Source organism: Sinocyclocheilus grahami, unplaced genomic scaffold (assembly GCF_001515645.1).
Source record: "Sinocyclocheilus grahami isolate Dianchi unplaced genomic scaffold, SAMN03320097.WGS_v1.1 scaffold317.1, whole genome shotgun sequence".
Taxonomy (NCBI): domain Eukaryota; kingdom Metazoa; phylum Chordata; class Actinopteri; order Cypriniformes; family Cyprinidae; genus Sinocyclocheilus; species Sinocyclocheilus grahami.
Window position 1 is genome coordinate 1 of NW_015505496.1, and position 16,461 is coordinate 16,461.

Here is a 16,461-nt window from a genome sequence, read left to right on the forward strand (position 1 = left end):
TCACAGTTCACTGCAGGTCATCTGACCCTTCCCTGAGTCACTAACTCAGGGAAGTTCACAGTTCACTGCAGGTCATCTGACCTTTCCCTGAGTCACTAACATCACTATTCTGATCTGCGAAAACTGACCCGTAGTGAACTGTGAAAGTTTTCAGAAATCAAAATAGTGATGTAAATGAATCAGGGAAGAGTTAACTGACCAACACTGCACTGTGACATTTTTCAGATCAGAATAGTTAAGTTAAGGGATCAAGAAAGGGTTAACTGACAAAAGATATACTGTGAAACTTTTGCAAATCAGAATATTGAAGCCAAGTACTCAAGGAAAGGTACAACAACCAAACCTTTATTGTCAAACAAAGTGTACAAGTGTATGTGTGTATGTGTTCAATAACTGCTCATTTACCTAATGAATTGGAAACCGTTATTCACAGTAACAGCATCGAATTACATTATTATAGGCTACAAAAAACGGGGGGCAGAGGCAGAGCAAAGGTAAACACTGCCACGCGATCAAATGCGATTGTGAAAGTTTTCACAATTTGAGCTCGACCTAAAACAATGTTTTTGTATTCCAGCAATCTGCGTGTTTATTGGTAATAGACGTTAAACATGAAGAACGCCTTTCTTTCACAGTCTTTACTAGCGGACTTACCAAGGGATTTACGGACAACAGCTTTGCTGTAAAAAAAAAAATGAACAGATCAAGCTGGTGAAGATGACACCGGTTTCATTCCTCTAAGCGTCCAGCTTTTGGAGCTATAGGCATTATACAATTAAGAGACGCTACGGAAAAAAAACATGATTTCGGCCCGAAGGACAGCATCACCTGAATTCACAAATCATGGAGAATGATATTAAGTATTATTTGCACGTCTGTGACAGCACACTGTGTATTTATAGCCAAAAGAAATCTGAATATCAAACCGCAAACTATCTTTATACTGCGGTGTTCAACGTTCTGTTTATGAAACTTGATCCATTAGTTAGTTGTCAGTCCAATTCAAAAGGTCCAGTTAGGGTTCAGTAAGCGTGGTTTGAAATCGTTTCTCCGGGATACACAGGTGGAAATGGGTATGAAGAACCACAAGATCGTCCCAGTAAGTCTGATTTGCGTCTATTGCCAGTCTCAAACATGGAGGATGCAACAAGGTTTTGCGGGAGCTGGTCAAACACAATCTACTGGCCTATGAACGCAGCAAAAGTAAATGCGTCAGACTTCAGTTTCATCCCGTAATGTTTTTGTGAATGAGTGCGGCTTTTGACCATGTTTCCTCTCTAGCTGTGCAGGGGTATCGGCTGAAATACGGTGGCTATGATTACCTGGCACTGAAGACACTTTCTTCCAGGGATGTTATTTTGTCAGTTGGAAACCAGATGGGAGTCGGCAAAGAGTCAGGTCTGGGTCATTTTTGATTAGAATTTATTTCTTCGCATTAAGACGTCAACACCTTTTTAATGATACGTTTCTCCCTTCATCCCACAAATATTTTCACTTATCATAAAGGAGATTTTTTTCCAGAACTAAGGTGCTTTTTTTTATATCTCAGATATTTACATTGTTGCAAATGCTGAGGGGGAGCAGTTTGCTCTGAAACTTCACAGACTGGGTAGGACATCCTTCAGGAACTTGAAGAACAAGAGAGATTACCACAAGCACAGACACAAGATGTCATGGCTGTACCTGTCCGGGCTCTCTGACATGAAAGAGTTTACATACATGAAGGTAATATCCATAAATTCCAAGAGGATATAGAGACACACTTCTGCTGTTGTTTTTGGGACAAGCCAGTGTCGTATTTTGCATTTTATCTGGTTCGATTATTAAAATAATCAAATGTATTGTTCAATCCATTCTTCTATCACTGATAGAGCAGATGCTTTTATTTAAAGTTCCGCAACTCAGTTTTCCATGAAGATAGCCTTAGATGCTGACATGGCAATAAAATTAAATTACTACTACTATTTGAAGTTCTCCATTGTATCCCATAACTAATAACCAAAAAATCTTGATTCTAAGCAACTGTATAATTGTCTGTTGACCCTTGCAACCGATCTACTACATTGTGCTAGATATAGATCTCTTGTCTTCTGAAATAATTTCAACATAAATCACCATATAGTAATGAAATAATATAAAGTAAATTTAATAAAATTAAGACAAGAAAACAGCTAGTTCTTGCGCAGGCTAATGTTTGTATGGATTTATTTTATTTAAGAGTCCTTGTTTTTCCAACAGGCATTATATGATCAAGGGTTTCCTGTCCCAAAGCCAGTGGACTACAACAGACATGCAGTGGTTATGGAGCTCATTAGTGGTTACCCACTGTGAGTTTACCTGCACTTTGCTTCAGATGAACAGACCTTCACGCGTTGCTTTATTTTCTTGCATTAAATATTTACTTGTGTAGAAAGGTCGTTGACAACTGCCAAACTGTGCAGTGGTTTGCTGTATTAATCTGTCTTGTACAACTCTTTATAGAAAGGACATAGAAATACCACTTTTGTTTTTAGTTTATTTTTATTTTTTAACACATGACTGTAGCATAGGTGTCAATTGAATGTTGCTGTATTTTTCACATAGGTGTCAGGTTCGAGAAAATCAAGACCCAGATGCGTTTTACAGTGAAGTCATGGAACTAATCGTCAAACTTGCCAATCATGGCCTGATCCATGGAGACTTCAATGAATTTAACCTCATGATCGGTGACAACGACCACATCACAATGATTGACTTCCCTCAGATGGTCTCCACCTCACATACAAATGCAGAATGGTGACTATCTAGCCTGATATTAAACTGATAATGATTCAATAATAAGCACTGGCACTGAAATTACGTTTTTAATTGTTTTGCAAAAGGTACTTCGATCGAGATGTCAAGTGTGTATTTTTTCTTAAAGATTTAACTATGAAAGCGAACTCTATCCAACATTCAAAGATATCAGGTAATTTTTCTAATAGCTTGCTTTGTTATAATCAGACTTTAGATAGTCTAGACTTTAGAGACATAACTACGTTACATATTCCTCTATACAGAAGAGCCTGCTCGCTCGATGTGGAGATCTCAGCTAGTGGCTACACCAAGGAGCTGCAGCAGGATGACCGTTTGCTCCACCCTGAAGGTCCAGAGGGTGAAGGACTCAGTGGGGATGAAGATGATGACACATCAGGCCGCCTCAGAGGACGTTGTCAGCATGGAGGAGTATAAACATGCCATGCTTGAGCTGGAAGGGCTAAAAATTAGCAAGGAGACCCCAATAGAAGAGAATGACACAGAGAAACATGATGGAGCTCAATGTGAAGAGGAGATCCTCTCAGAAGACATTCAGAAAGAAACTGTTTCTGACATTTCCAAAGACTTGGAGAGGGAAGAGGAGAATGAGGTAGAGGATGAGTGTCCTGATTTGGTTGACCTGTCTGCATCCAACAAAGAGTTCAGGTCTTTCAGGTAAGGAATCTTTTTTTGTTTCTTTTTTTGATATGATGTGATTTTTTAATATCGTAACTTGCTTGAACACATGTAACCTTTCCCTACTGCTATAAAGCTACAGTTGATATTTTGCCTTATATCCTAAAAGGGATAGTCCACCCAAAAATGAAAATTGTAATTTCTTCACCTCAATGAGGTTTGTTCTTGCACAGCAAGCAAGTATGGTTAAGCTTCTGTTTACCGTATTTGATGTGCTATGATCATTGTTTAAATATGAATAAAAGCCTAAATTAAAGCGGTTCATCATATAAAGTGACCGTGTATTCTTCAAATGACTAGACTGCTTGACATTTACACTGTCTTTATGCACTTTTTGAAGCTTGAAAATTTAGGTTGTGTGGACTTTCAGTGGATGGACAAAAAGCATGAGACTTGAGAGAATATTTAAAAAAAAGAAGAAAAAAAAGAGTAAAAATATTCAAATGTAATATTAAGGGTTTGGAATATGATGGGGAGGACATTTTTTTCATTTTAGGGTGAACTATCCCTTTAAAAAAATATCTACTATCTGTCAATAATTTAAGCTGCCTAGTTGAAGCATTCTTAAAGTCATTTATGTTATGGCATAATTGGTTTCAGAGCTGCAGTGGGAAAAAAGATTGTCCATGAATTATGACCTTAAATTATTTTTTGCTCTTTTTGATGCTTGACAGCCTGTGTTTGCTATGATCTTAATAATGAATTTTCATTATTGTGTGAAGTATTCCTTTATATAAAACCGTTAATTTTATATATATTGATTTGATGCATGTGATCCCACAGAGATCAAGTGAGCCTTGAGAATGAGCACAGGAGGAGAACAACCAGTGAGATGAGCATCGGAAGTGTTGGCAGTTGTTCTACCATACCACCAGTGAGTACAAACCTTTAATATATTAATTCTAGGTTTAAAAGTTTACCCCTGCGGTCACAAAAGCATGATGAAGGGATTTTTTAAATATATAAATAGGAAAAAAATAAGTTTTAAGATTTATGTTGTTGTATTAAAGTAATGAGTTGATGTACCCCAATGTAGGAGGTCATCAGGCAGAAAGTGAAGAGACGGCTCACCAAACAGCAGAAGGCCGCTCAGAGAAGACATCTACAAAAGGGTGAAGCCAACCTGGTGACCAGGGAGAGGAGAGAAAATCAGAGCAACATCAAGAGCAGTTTGGAGGAGGCTTACTTCTGGGGCTGAGGGTGGCCCTGGAATCTTTTGATGACGTGACTTCAGGACTTCTAAAATTTTTCAGTGCTGCTTCTGTATCTATGAAATTAATATTTAAAAAATCCTTAATCCTGCAAGATAAGTTGTCTTTAGCCTTATTTATGGTTGAAATATACTACACAAAGGTTTGACCTGGTTTTATTTCAAATAATGGAGAATTGTAGTCAATTATATGTTATGCATTGCATGTACAGTAATGGGCAAAAGTCTTAGGCCATTAGTATTTTCAACAGCAACAAAATAGTTTAAAGCCAGTTATTTCTATCTTTTGCAGTAGTGTGTCAGTAGGAAATATCATTTTATATTTCCAAACATGGCTTTTGACATCAAGTGTAATAATCCAGTTTTGTAAGTGTAGTCTGAAAACAGCCAATAAGCTCCACACAGAGATCTGATCTCACCATCATCCAGTCTGTCTGGCATGACATGAATAAAAAAAACTAAAACAGACTAAATCCAGAAGAACTGTGGCAATGTCTCCAAGGTGATTGAAGAAACCTACCTCTTGCACAGTAGTGTATGCAGGACTTTATTATTATTTTTTTTTTAACTTATCACCTGAAGATGTGCAAGACTCGACTCTCTACTGCAGTGGTTCTCAAACCTGTCTTGGAGTACCCCCAGCCCTGCACATTTTGTATGTCTCCCTCATCTATCACACCTGATTCAACTCTTCAGCTCATTAGTGGAGACTGCACGACCTGAAGTGGGTGTGTCAGATATAGGGAGACATACAAAATGTGCAGTGCTGGGGGTACTTCATGGAGAGGTTTGAGAACCACTGCATAACTGCCTCCATATACTATAGACCAGGGGTGTCCATTCCTGATCCTGGAGGGCAAGTGTCCTGCAGATCAAACACACATGTATTATATATAGTCCTGCATTATATTTACTTACTGCAGAAGAATAAATCAAATCAAATATATACACGCATTTATTTATCTGTCCCTTGCAAGCAAGCATGGTATTATTAATATAACATTTTATTAAACCACAAAAAAATTGTTGCCTCATAAAATAATCAAGAAGTTGTCAGAATATGCCGTTTTAAAAGGCCTTTTTTCAATAACTATAACTAGTCATCTACTATTAAAAACTATAAAAAGACATATACGAGTAGCACTAAAATGTATCAAATTTTAAATTGTGCCTCATAATGGCTTCGCGTTTTGTCCCTTCCTGCTCGCCATTGGAGGGTGGAGGGCCCTATGGGAGGGACACGTGATCTGTATTGCGATAGCGTCCAGGAACAAAACAAACCCTGAAGAGCTGACAGCTCCGCCAAAGCTTTATGACTGACTGACTGACAGCTGCTGCTTAAAAGACTAATATCACGTAATATCACTTAGGTGAGTTATACTAATCTTCCTTTCACACGGGATGATTCTGAGATGATTTGCTGGGAGAGCGAATCACCAATGTTAGCAGGGGTTATGTGGGTTGATCCGCTCCTCCCTGCAGTCCTATGATCTAGCTGTCTATGTCGGTTTACTTTTTACTAGAAATAACAGCTTTCTTCGTGGAAATAGCAACTAATTAACCCACTGTTAAGAATAGAAAGAGAGTTGAAACAGCTGGATATGAACTACTGATCGGGCTCTTCAATGTTTTGTTGCTGTCAGTTGGCTTTTACATGCAGTCTGATATGGATGGTAGAATCTCCTACTTCTAGAATTTCCGCTGCGTTTTTTTACATTTGTGGTTTCGTTTTCTATTCTATTTTCACCTTTAACGCTATCAGTTCCATATGAATGTTATTGTTTTATCATAATTTACTCGTGCGCATATTATAAACCCATGCGACTTTATTTCTTGAGTGAAAGATCTATCTATCTATCTATCTATCTATCTATTATTGTAGTGCTATAGAAAGTTGTTACAAAAGCATATGTCATTCTTTCTTAAGTGAAACACAAAAAGGGATGTTGCTGATTGTTTAGTAATGATAGTCTCAGTCACCTTTCCCTTTCATTGCATTTTCTTTCCATATGAAATTGAAAGGGAACTGAGACTTCTCTCATTTAAAGCTTCATGACTTGTGTGCTGCAGGGTTCTGTGTGGGTCTAGAAGAATGGAGTAATTTTATAACAATAATGTGGATACCTGTGTGGAGATGGAGGCTGTGAGACCCAAAAAGTCAAAGTCCAAATCCAGTGGGAAGCCACAGGTGAAAACACACCCATATACTTGTCTTACTACACTTTAAATGTTGACACTTTAGATCTTGTTTTTATTAAAGATGCAAATTTCTCATAATCCTAAAAATAGTTATGCTTCATTAACAGGTAAAAAAGGAGATACAGTCAGAGAGTGTTAGACAGCCCTCGGGAACTTCTAGAGAAGTTACTGAGTCCGCGTCAGCTTCAGAGTTCACTGATGTCCCCCTCAGCCTTTCTCATGTGCCTCCAGCCCCTGGTCTGAAACCACCCGCCACTCAGACCTCACTAGACCATAATGACAAAGCTGAAAAGGACCAAGAGCTCTTGTCAAACAAGACTGAAATAGCAAAGAAACCGTCTTGCAATGAAGAGAAAGGGCATAAAACGCCATTACAAGACATGGCACCTCGGGTGGAACAAACTTCAGCACCCGTTGAATCCCAGCAAAGTGATCCCAAAACTCTTAGTGCTAAACTTGAGCCATTTAGTGTCCCTTCTATATATCCATCTATCCCATCTTCCTGCTCTGAGCCTCAGCTTTCGGAGGGCTCGTATTCTATTACCTATGGACTGTTAGATGCTTCCTTTATGCCAGTGGCCTCTGAGAGACAAGTAGCTCCAGCTGTTCTTCCTCTGGCTAACCAGGAATCCTCGCCACCCAGCTTGGTCCCTGTGGAGGTCGCTGACGTGGAGAGACCCAGGGAGAGGCTTTACCCAGAGCTGCCCAGGACCTGCCAGTCTGTGAAGCACTTCACTAGCGAGCAGCTACGTACATGGGAACCCGGTTCCTGGTTGGAAAACGTGGCGATTCTTGAAGCAGAGTTCCAGAGTCTGGCCCACCAAGAAGGACATGAGCTGTACGAGCTGCTGCTGAGCTACTGGAGGTGCCGTAAGCAGCTGACGCAGGCCCAGACTGAACTGCAGGCTGCCAATTCGGACTGCAAAAACGTGCAGAATCGCCTGTGGAGCTTCAAGGATGAAAGGCTTTCATTACAGGTGAGTTATACCAACGTATCTGTCCATCCATCTTTCTGTCTATCTATTGTTCTTTTTATCTATTTGTCTATCTGCTGTGCCTTTTATCTGTCTGTTGCTCTTTTTTCTATCTTTCTATCATCTATTGTTCTATTTCTACTCTATTTTTCTATTAAAATGTCAAGTCTATCTATCTATCTGTCTATCTGTCTGTCTGTCTGTCGTTCTATCTAAATATTGTTCTATTAAATCCTATAAACTTTAAAATGTCAAGACAACCTGTCTATCTTTTTGTCATTCTGTCTATTGGTCTGTCTGTGTCTGTCGGTGTATCTGTCTGTCTCTATCTGTCTATCTTTCTGTCTAAATATAGTTCTATTAAAGCCTTTAAACTGTGAAATGTCAAGACAGTCTTTTAATTATCTAAATAAAAAAGCCTTTCTTCAGTAGTTAAAGCAATATGAATATATTTGAATATGAATTTATTTGAATTCAACTAGAGTCAAATCCCATTCAAAACAAATTCAGGAATCGGTTAATGACACAACCCTGATCAGCTAAATGTTGAATGTTGTTGTAGTAGTGTGATCACCAGTCTAATAAAGTTTTATAGTATGTCCGTGTCAAAACTGTAAACCCAGCTGTTTGTTTAAGTCACACCATGCCTGTAGCATAAAAATACATTGCATTGGTCTATGTAATTCATCACAAACACACCTTTTTTTTGCTTTACAGGGTGTATGTGCGGATCAGACCAAGGTGTATGGCTACCACTGCTACCAGGAGGTGACACTGAACGAGGCAGCATTAGCTGAGCTGAAGCATCTGTTTTCTGCAAAAGCAGAAATTCTCCATCAGACAGTGGCCCTGCACTCATACACTTCCATCCTGTCCCGTCTGCAAGTGGAGTCTTATCTGTACCGCTTGCTCAGCAGTAACCCCACCACCAAGAGTGTGGCTGTGCAAGATACAAGCACAGGCAAGTTCACACTGATAAGTCTAGACTGTACATGAAACACAAACAATTGGTTAGTTTACACTGTTTGCTAATGAGTACAATGACTTTCAGAAATACTTTCATATTTTACACTGGTTGTTTGGTCTGATAAAACATCAATCTCTGACAAAGGTAAAAATTTAAATTTTAAGGCTAATTAAATTAATAAATAATTTTGAGGCATATTAAATCTATGTTTGTGTGTATTCAGTAGACACTTTTATCCAAAGACTGGACCAAAACTGACAAATATATCACTTTTGTTTTGTCTCAATTGACTCATCATTGAAAAAGGATAGGATTACTGCCGAAAGTAATTCTGTCTGTGATTTTGAATGTCATGCTGTCTATTGATTTTTGTGTGGTTTGTTTTATGTTTTAACTTCTCAGTGAGTCCAAAGTCTCAACCCTCCTCTTTGCAACCGCTGAAGGAGAGCATCAGTGTGCTGTTCATCTTCACCCGACGGGTCCTAGATGATTCTCAGTTTCAGGCTGACATCCATCTATGGCTTCAGAGGCTGGTAAAGACCCCAATAACCAGCTGATGTACTGAAAAATTGCAAGGCTAAGATAACATGAGATCATAATATAAGAAAATATTAATTAATTATTTTATAAAAATGCAAAACAGCTATTTTAAATAATAATAATATTTCACAATAGTACTGTTTCTAATGTATTTTTGATCAAATAAACTAAAAGAAATATGGTACGCATAAGAGACTTTCAAAAACATAAGAAATTGGACATTTGAACAATAGTGTATTTGTAATATTTAGTTTATATAAAATATTAGTAGCTATAAATTGCTTGTAAATATTTTATTCTTAGCTTGCAATATGAATACCCTTACATTACTCCAGATTTAAAAGGAGCTAGTTTAAAAGATCTGCTTTTCACCATCCAGGCATCTGTGCTGCATCAGGTCGGTTCTACAGGAGATCATCTGTTCATCCTAAACCACCTGCTCTGCTGCCCGGCAGGTGTGGGGAAATGGGCTGTGCCATTCCTACAGGTACTGAAGCAGAGCCGTGATATGTGACTCACATGAGCTGAAACAGTGACGTAGTAAATGTTAACAGGGAAATGTAAAAATATATGTTTTAAAAAATCTCAAATATCTGCTTGTCTTATAATAGTAATTGAACCTACTTTGCTTCCATAGATCAAAGTATTGGATAACCCATCTGGAGTGTATCATTTCATGCAGGCCCTGGCTATCCTCATGTCTCCAGCGAGGTAACGTTTAGCTTTATTGGAAATTGACCTCATGATCCATTGAATTTTGTCCTTTAATATGATCTCTATTATTGTTTATATCATAACCATTGAGTCTGACTCAAAAAGCTATTACTTTGGTTTAAAACAGTTATAACAAAAAGCATGAACTAGAGATGAAGACATTTTAGCTTTGCGTTGTCCGTTTAATTGAATATGGAGTGTTTGACATGCAGGCATCGTGCAGACTTCCTGGGACACATGACGCCCAGTGACGCGAAGGGCAACAGTCTTCCAGGACTTGCATCTGGTAACTGGACACTAGTGGATGAGGGTGGAGAGGAGGTGAGGGTCCATCGTGAAACTGACATCTCTGCTCAGCACCTGTCAATGCTTTATAAGAGATTGACTGAACTCAAATAGTTATGCTAATTCCTATTAAATTATGAAAATGAAGAACAGAAGACTTTTATTTTTTGCTAATGGCTTCAGACCTCACTGCATATATTGTCATCAGGAATCAATATATATATATTATTGTGTTAACTTCTGATTAGACTTCACAGCCTGCTGTTTTGAGCCATTGATATCTCTTTGGATTGAATTTTGACTTCTGTCAGCAGACCTAAAGTGTCACTATTTTGTGTCTCTTATGTAACCACCAACAAAGCCTTTGTTGTGGTTGTTATGACTGTACACCATACTGCCATGTGATGCCTACTGTAACACTCTTGTGATCTTTCTCAGGATGAAGACCCAGAAACAAGCTGGATGCTGCTGTCTGAGGATGATCTGGTTTCTCTGTTCTCTCAGTTTCCCTTTGATGAGCTCTTCAAACACTTACTGGGTATCTGCTCTGAAGGTGAGACTGTTGTCACGCCACATAACTGAGTGGAGACAGCCATGTAATTTTTGATGTATGTCTGGCTCTCCTTATTTACTGGTCAGTAGATTGTATAGTGATCACTTGCTATTTAAGGAATAGTTCACCAAGAAAGGCTAATTTTGTCATTATTTTCTCACCCTCATGTGACTTTTCCCATAGAACACAAATGAGGAAATATTGAAATATGTACCGGCCATTTTTGTCTATATAATGAAAGTGAATGGGGATCCGAAATGGAAAAAAGCTTATGGCATGCATTTCCCTTAAGACTTAGAAATCCTTAGAACAGTTATTTGTACGTTAAAGTTGACATTTTATACCACTTCTGATTAGTTAAACTGTTAAATGTCACTCTTGCCAATAGGCGACTATCAGCCTCAAGCCACCAGCAGTCAAAAGATGATGAAGATATTTGCATTTGCTTCTTCACTGGTCGAACTGCTTGCTGTCGGCTTGCAGACTTACAACAGAGCACGTTATCGCCAATTTGTGAAGAGAATTGGTTACATGATTCGGTTTGTAAGCTTTATTCATTTAATTAAGCCTTTTTCATACTATAAAATGTCCTGACAAATTACAGATATTATTGTGTATATTTTTTGCATTATAGAAACTATTCAGTAGGCTTTCATAACTAGATACTGACATCACATATTTTTTACAGAGTAGACCTTTGAGGAGTTGTTGTTGTTTTTTTCCTTATTCTAGGATGACGCTCTGTTATGTTAGTGACCACTGGGCGCAGTACATCAGCCTGAGAGGTGTGAGCAGGACCACAATGCAGGAACAGTCGTTTTCAATGGAGAAGCTGCAGGTGGAGTTTGACCATCTCTTCCTGAGAGCAGTGCTGTATGTGCTCAAGGCCAAAAGGTATAGAGTAATTCCAGAGCACACGCTCCAGACATCAAACTTTGGTGCTTATATGGGAGAAATAGGTTCACATCTGGCCTGCATTGTGCCCTGAACCCATTCCCCCTCTCTCTCACTAAATGATTTTCTGTCTTCTCTCTAAGTTTGCTGTCAATAAAAGATTTCAACTAAAGCAATAATTTACTATGCACATCTCTTTCTGAAGCCGTGCCTGTTTAACTAACCCTTTATTGGTTGACAGACTGGGCATATGGCTGTTTATGTCTGAGATGCCCTATGGTACGTTATCCAGCTCCATGCTGTGGAAGATCTTCTACATTATGCAGTGTGCAGAGATGGACGGTCTGGAGAAGCTAAGCTGTAGCCTGAGTGCTGAGGACTGTATTCAGGGGCTCAGAGGTGAGACACCAAGCACATCTGATGCTGGTGAACACAAAAAGAGTAGTTTAGAGCAGTGTTTAAGGCCTTCCATTGTCAAAGACAATATCCATCTAAGATATTTGTGCTAAATTTGCTGTATTGATAAAGCTGCTCACTTTAAGTAAAACAATTATAAATACTTAAATTCCGCTTCAATAACAATGTTCTTCAGTGTTTAGACTTTTTTTTACCAATGAATTTACATTGGCTTTTCAAGTCATTTGTGATTTACAGTTTTTCTAAGACCATGACCATGGTTTTACATAAAACATAGTAGTTGTTACTTGAATAAATTAAAATATGGCAGCTTACATCTTGATTTGTAGCTTATTTTAAGTCATCTTGAAACCCCCTTTGGAAGTGTGCTGAGGCCCCCTAGTGGGTCCCAGTCTCCTGGTTGTGGACCACTGGTTTACTGTGTGTTTATTTATGTCCAGAACCAAGCCATCAGGAGAAGTTTCAGCACTGGCTGTCAGAGATAAACAGCTCAGATGGAATCTGCCTCTTGACGACGTTTGCACACATGGCCCAGCCCAGACGTACCGACGTAGACCCTGAATTTGTCAGGAACATAGTGCTAGAGATATACGAGGTGATTTGACTTTTTTTCTGATATTTTACTGAAGACCTTTATGATGAATCCATCATCTAAGCATAACATCATTCAGATGTTTTAAATGCAATAAATGTTAGATTACTCTTTCCTGTAAGGTGGCCTATGTTAGTATCACCACCCGTGAGATCTTTTCTAAAGTTGGGCGGGAGTTGCTTGCAGCTATAGCGACTGCCCACCCTCACATCATCACTGTGCTGTTGGAGAGACTGCGAGAGACCATAGAGAAAGTGGGCATGGTGAGTGAAGTACAGCATCTGTCAGTCCACCAACGACATAAGAACTGTTTTAAGAGTCACACTTGATTACTGATCTCTGTAGTAACTGGATGATCAGAGAACGATGAAGAACAACAGTTGAGCAAGCGACACTAAATTTGCATTCAGAACAGCTGTTGTAGAAGCAGAACAGAATGCAGTCTTGAGATACATTTTTAAAATTTGGACTACTCAATCTTGTTAAAATTGTGGCAGTCATGTCACGAGATGTAGATTAAATTGTAGGTGAGATTTCTATGAGCTATAGACCAGTGATAGGCTTCTGTTCAATGATAGGGAAATAAAACAAACAATATATTGGCGTCTAAAGCCACTTTTTGTATTGTCTGTTCAATGGTTTACTTATCTGCCACAAAAATGTCTTTGAATGATCAGCAAATACTGATACATTCTATTACTTGCCCTAATTATAATTATCTCTCCAGGTGTCACTGTACCTGTTCAAGGAGTTGCCCGTGTACTTGTGGACGCCAGCTCAAGCTGAGGTGGGGTTGATCCGAGATTGGCTGTTGAACTTCAGTCTCACTGCTGTGGAGAACAGATTAGCCTGCATCATACTAGAAGGCCTTAACTGGGGATTTCAGCCTGTGAGTCTCAGTCATGAATATGAAAGACAAGCGCTGCTTCCATGGAAAGTGCACTTTTGTGCTAAATCTTGATATTCCCTGATGAGTCGATGATAGGCCTGATACAAACTAATTCCTCATGTGGTTAATCTGACCATTAATTTAGCTTTTTTTATATATTCACAATAAGAAGTATAACTTTCTCTCTCACCAACAGAATGGTTGTCTCATTCTACCAGCATCTTTGCACAGTGAAGTCGCACTTTTGGTGATTGAGTCATATCAAAAATATCTCACAGACAAACCATATGGTGGCATCTTCTCAGAAGGCATCAAACAGGTATGTTTCACATACTGAAGTAAGGCTCTTAATTAACATTAATTGTCATCAGCACTGATATGGCTTTGTTATTGTGTGGGGGTGGGGTAATGCAGAATAAAGCTAATACAGACCATATTAATCTGTGTAAAAGGTCTAGTTTGCAATGATTCACCTCCATTCATCAGCAGAAATAATAGCCAAAAGTTTAATTTGCCACTTGTAATAGTTAACAAGTTTCCTCAAAGAATAAACATGTTCTTCCTAGTGGCATTTGTACTGTTATCAGCTCATATTTTCTGCATGATAACTTTCTGCAGGTGTCTTACCTGGCTAACGTGGTGCGGCTCGGCCAGACTCCAGAATCCTCCTTTAACCAGTGGGCCTGGGACCTGGTTCTGAGGCTAAAGCTCCATGCCAATGAAATAAGTCCTCAGGATGCCTGGTGCCCTCTTCCCTCCTCCAGCGCCCCCGGTGTGCCTGAGATCACAGACTCTCCCTCCATGCACCCAGTGTTCAAAGCAGTCAAAGCGGGCATCCCCATCGGCTGTTTTCTGGCTATTGACATGACCACCATTGGGCACAGGTTTGGAAAGAATATTGCGACTCTTATCATTCTAATAGATGAAGTGTAGTGACCATAGACTGACTGATTCATCAACAGTAATGTTCCAGGCAGGATGAAAATCCAAATCTAGTAACATGAATTCATTTTCAGTGTTTTGCATTTGACAGTTTGGAGCAGTTCTGCAGTGACGGAATATCTCTTCTGAAGACTCTGGTTCAGTCCCGTCATCTCAAAGCTGTAGTGCACACACTGGAAAACATTCTTCCTCTGGTCTACCACTGCCAGTTCTACCTGCTCAAGAATGAACAGTTAAGATCATTTATGTTTATATTGTCATATATTTATCCTTTTCTGTCAGACATTACATAATCCTTGGAATGTGTTTTTTTATTTACAGCATAAAAAATGAATTAATTTATTGCCGTAGGTATGTAAGCAATACTAATGCTCTTCTCCAAATGTTAATCAGGTTTCTGAGCTGTATGCAGCTCTTCTTGCAGCTGGATAGTGGGACTCAGGGTGTGACCCAGCAGGTCACACAGAAGGTGGCCCAGCATCTGATTGGTACCTCTACATGTGAGAACATCAAACTCCTAAACAGTGTGATCCAGGTGGGATTTTGAAATATGTTAAAGGACTTTCCGTATATACTGGGCACTTATTCATTATACGATCCAACTCCATTATTAAAAAATTTACAAATCGTACTCACTCCAAACTTTTGTATAAATTAATTCAATTTTAAATACAAAACCTTTCAACTGAAACCTGAACGTGTAGGTTTTTAAAATCATGGGAAGATCTTATTGTCCTTCAGGCTCATATTCTGGAGAGCTCCAGGCCCGGACGTGTTGGCGCAGTGGCTGTTCTTGAGTTCTGGCTTCAGGTTTTGACAGAACAGAACCTCTGGCATCGAGACAAAGCTGTTCTCTACCTTCTGGACCACCTGTGCCGCGCTGCATTTCTTCACCAACAAGAGGAATGTCTCCAGAAACTTCTCTACCAACAACATAAGGTTTTTTTTCTCTTGGTTGATGTTTCAACAGCCTTCTTTTAACAAATGGCTTAAAGCAAAATACTTAGAAATGTTTTTTTATGTGTTTTTGGATTTGCCTTTTAGAGCGCATTAGGTTACCATGGAGAAAGAGGTTTGCTCTCATCTCTCATGGGCTGGATAGTGGCAGGAAATGTTACTCCATCTTTCATTGAGGGCAATTCTCTCACAGGAGAGGTATGTACAAGTTATTGCTTATACAGTGCATCTAGATCTGATTACTTTTTTGTCATCATTTCCCTCTCTTGTGTTTTTATTTTGTTTTAAGGTGTGGTTTGCTTGGTTGGTCCTCAACATGGAGACAATGTTCGAGGAAGACTCTCAGCTGCGACGCTGTGTGGAGCATGAGCTCCTCTCGAACCCTGCTTACACACCAGATCAGGCCCTGAAAGTACACTTTCATTCTGCTCGTACCTTCTCCTCTCCAGTACAATTACCATGTGCAGTCACATCAAAGAGAACGTTTTGAGCGCTCCTGAAATGATCAGAGAATGTTAAAATAGTTTTAAGATTGTTTAGATTTTTCACTTTGTGGATGGTTCTTTATAGCAGCGGTTCTCAATTCCAGTCCTCACGACCCCCCGCTCTGCATATTTTGCAGAGCGTATGTCTGCATGTGTCTCTCTTATTTAACACACCTGATTCAGATAACCAGCTCGTTAGAAGAGCGCTCCATGCATGAACTGTGTTCTGATTGACATGGTCCCTACATAGTGTTCATTGCTCCCTACTCCCTGAGCACGGGAATTACAGTTTACTTCACTTCGAACGTTCATTCATTTTTGATTTGCACTACGCCACGGCCTGCAGCATCTTCACACACAGATGAAACTTAC

At 39.2% G+C, this 16,461-nt stretch overlaps 1 protein-coding gene and 1 pseudogene across 1 annotated transcript in view; both read left to right on the forward strand.

Moving 5' to 3' along the window:
* Positions 1-1,009: 1,009 nt before the first annotated feature.
* LOC107601992 (serine/threonine-protein kinase RIO2-like) lies at positions 1,010-4,769 on the forward strand (annotated as a pseudogene).
* Positions 4,770-5,946: 1,177 nt separating this feature from the next.
* LOC107601994 (ectopic P granules protein 5 homolog) overlaps positions 5,947-16,461 on the forward strand; it is a 23,264-nt gene continuing 12,749 nt past the window's right edge. Inside the window, exons 1-22 of the mRNA XM_016294371.1 lie at positions 5,947-6,051; positions 6,752-6,869; positions 6,988-7,857; positions 8,572-8,815; positions 9,224-9,354; positions 9,741-9,848; positions 9,999-10,072; positions 10,288-10,396; positions 10,799-10,913; positions 11,302-11,452; positions 11,646-11,807; positions 12,049-12,206; positions 12,665-12,819; positions 12,939-13,079; positions 13,544-13,705; positions 13,902-14,024; positions 14,324-14,589; positions 14,739-14,879; positions 15,041-15,182; positions 15,389-15,586; positions 15,692-15,802; positions 15,894-16,016. Of these exons, the coding sequence (XP_016149857.1) occupies positions 6,816-6,869; positions 6,988-7,857; positions 8,572-8,815; positions 9,224-9,354; positions 9,741-9,848; positions 9,999-10,072; positions 10,288-10,396; positions 10,799-10,913; positions 11,302-11,452; positions 11,646-11,807; positions 12,049-12,206; positions 12,665-12,819; positions 12,939-13,079; positions 13,544-13,705; positions 13,902-14,024; positions 14,324-14,589; positions 14,739-14,879; positions 15,041-15,182; positions 15,389-15,586; positions 15,692-15,802; positions 15,894-16,016 (3,738 nt within the window). The 5' untranslated portion in view covers positions 5,947-6,051; positions 6,752-6,815. The remainder of the gene's footprint in view (positions 6,052-6,751; positions 6,870-6,987; positions 7,858-8,571; positions 8,816-9,223; positions 9,355-9,740; positions 9,849-9,998; positions 10,073-10,287; positions 10,397-10,798; positions 10,914-11,301; positions 11,453-11,645; positions 11,808-12,048; positions 12,207-12,664; positions 12,820-12,938; positions 13,080-13,543; positions 13,706-13,901; positions 14,025-14,323; positions 14,590-14,738; positions 14,880-15,040; positions 15,183-15,388; positions 15,587-15,691; positions 15,803-15,893; positions 16,017-16,461) is intronic.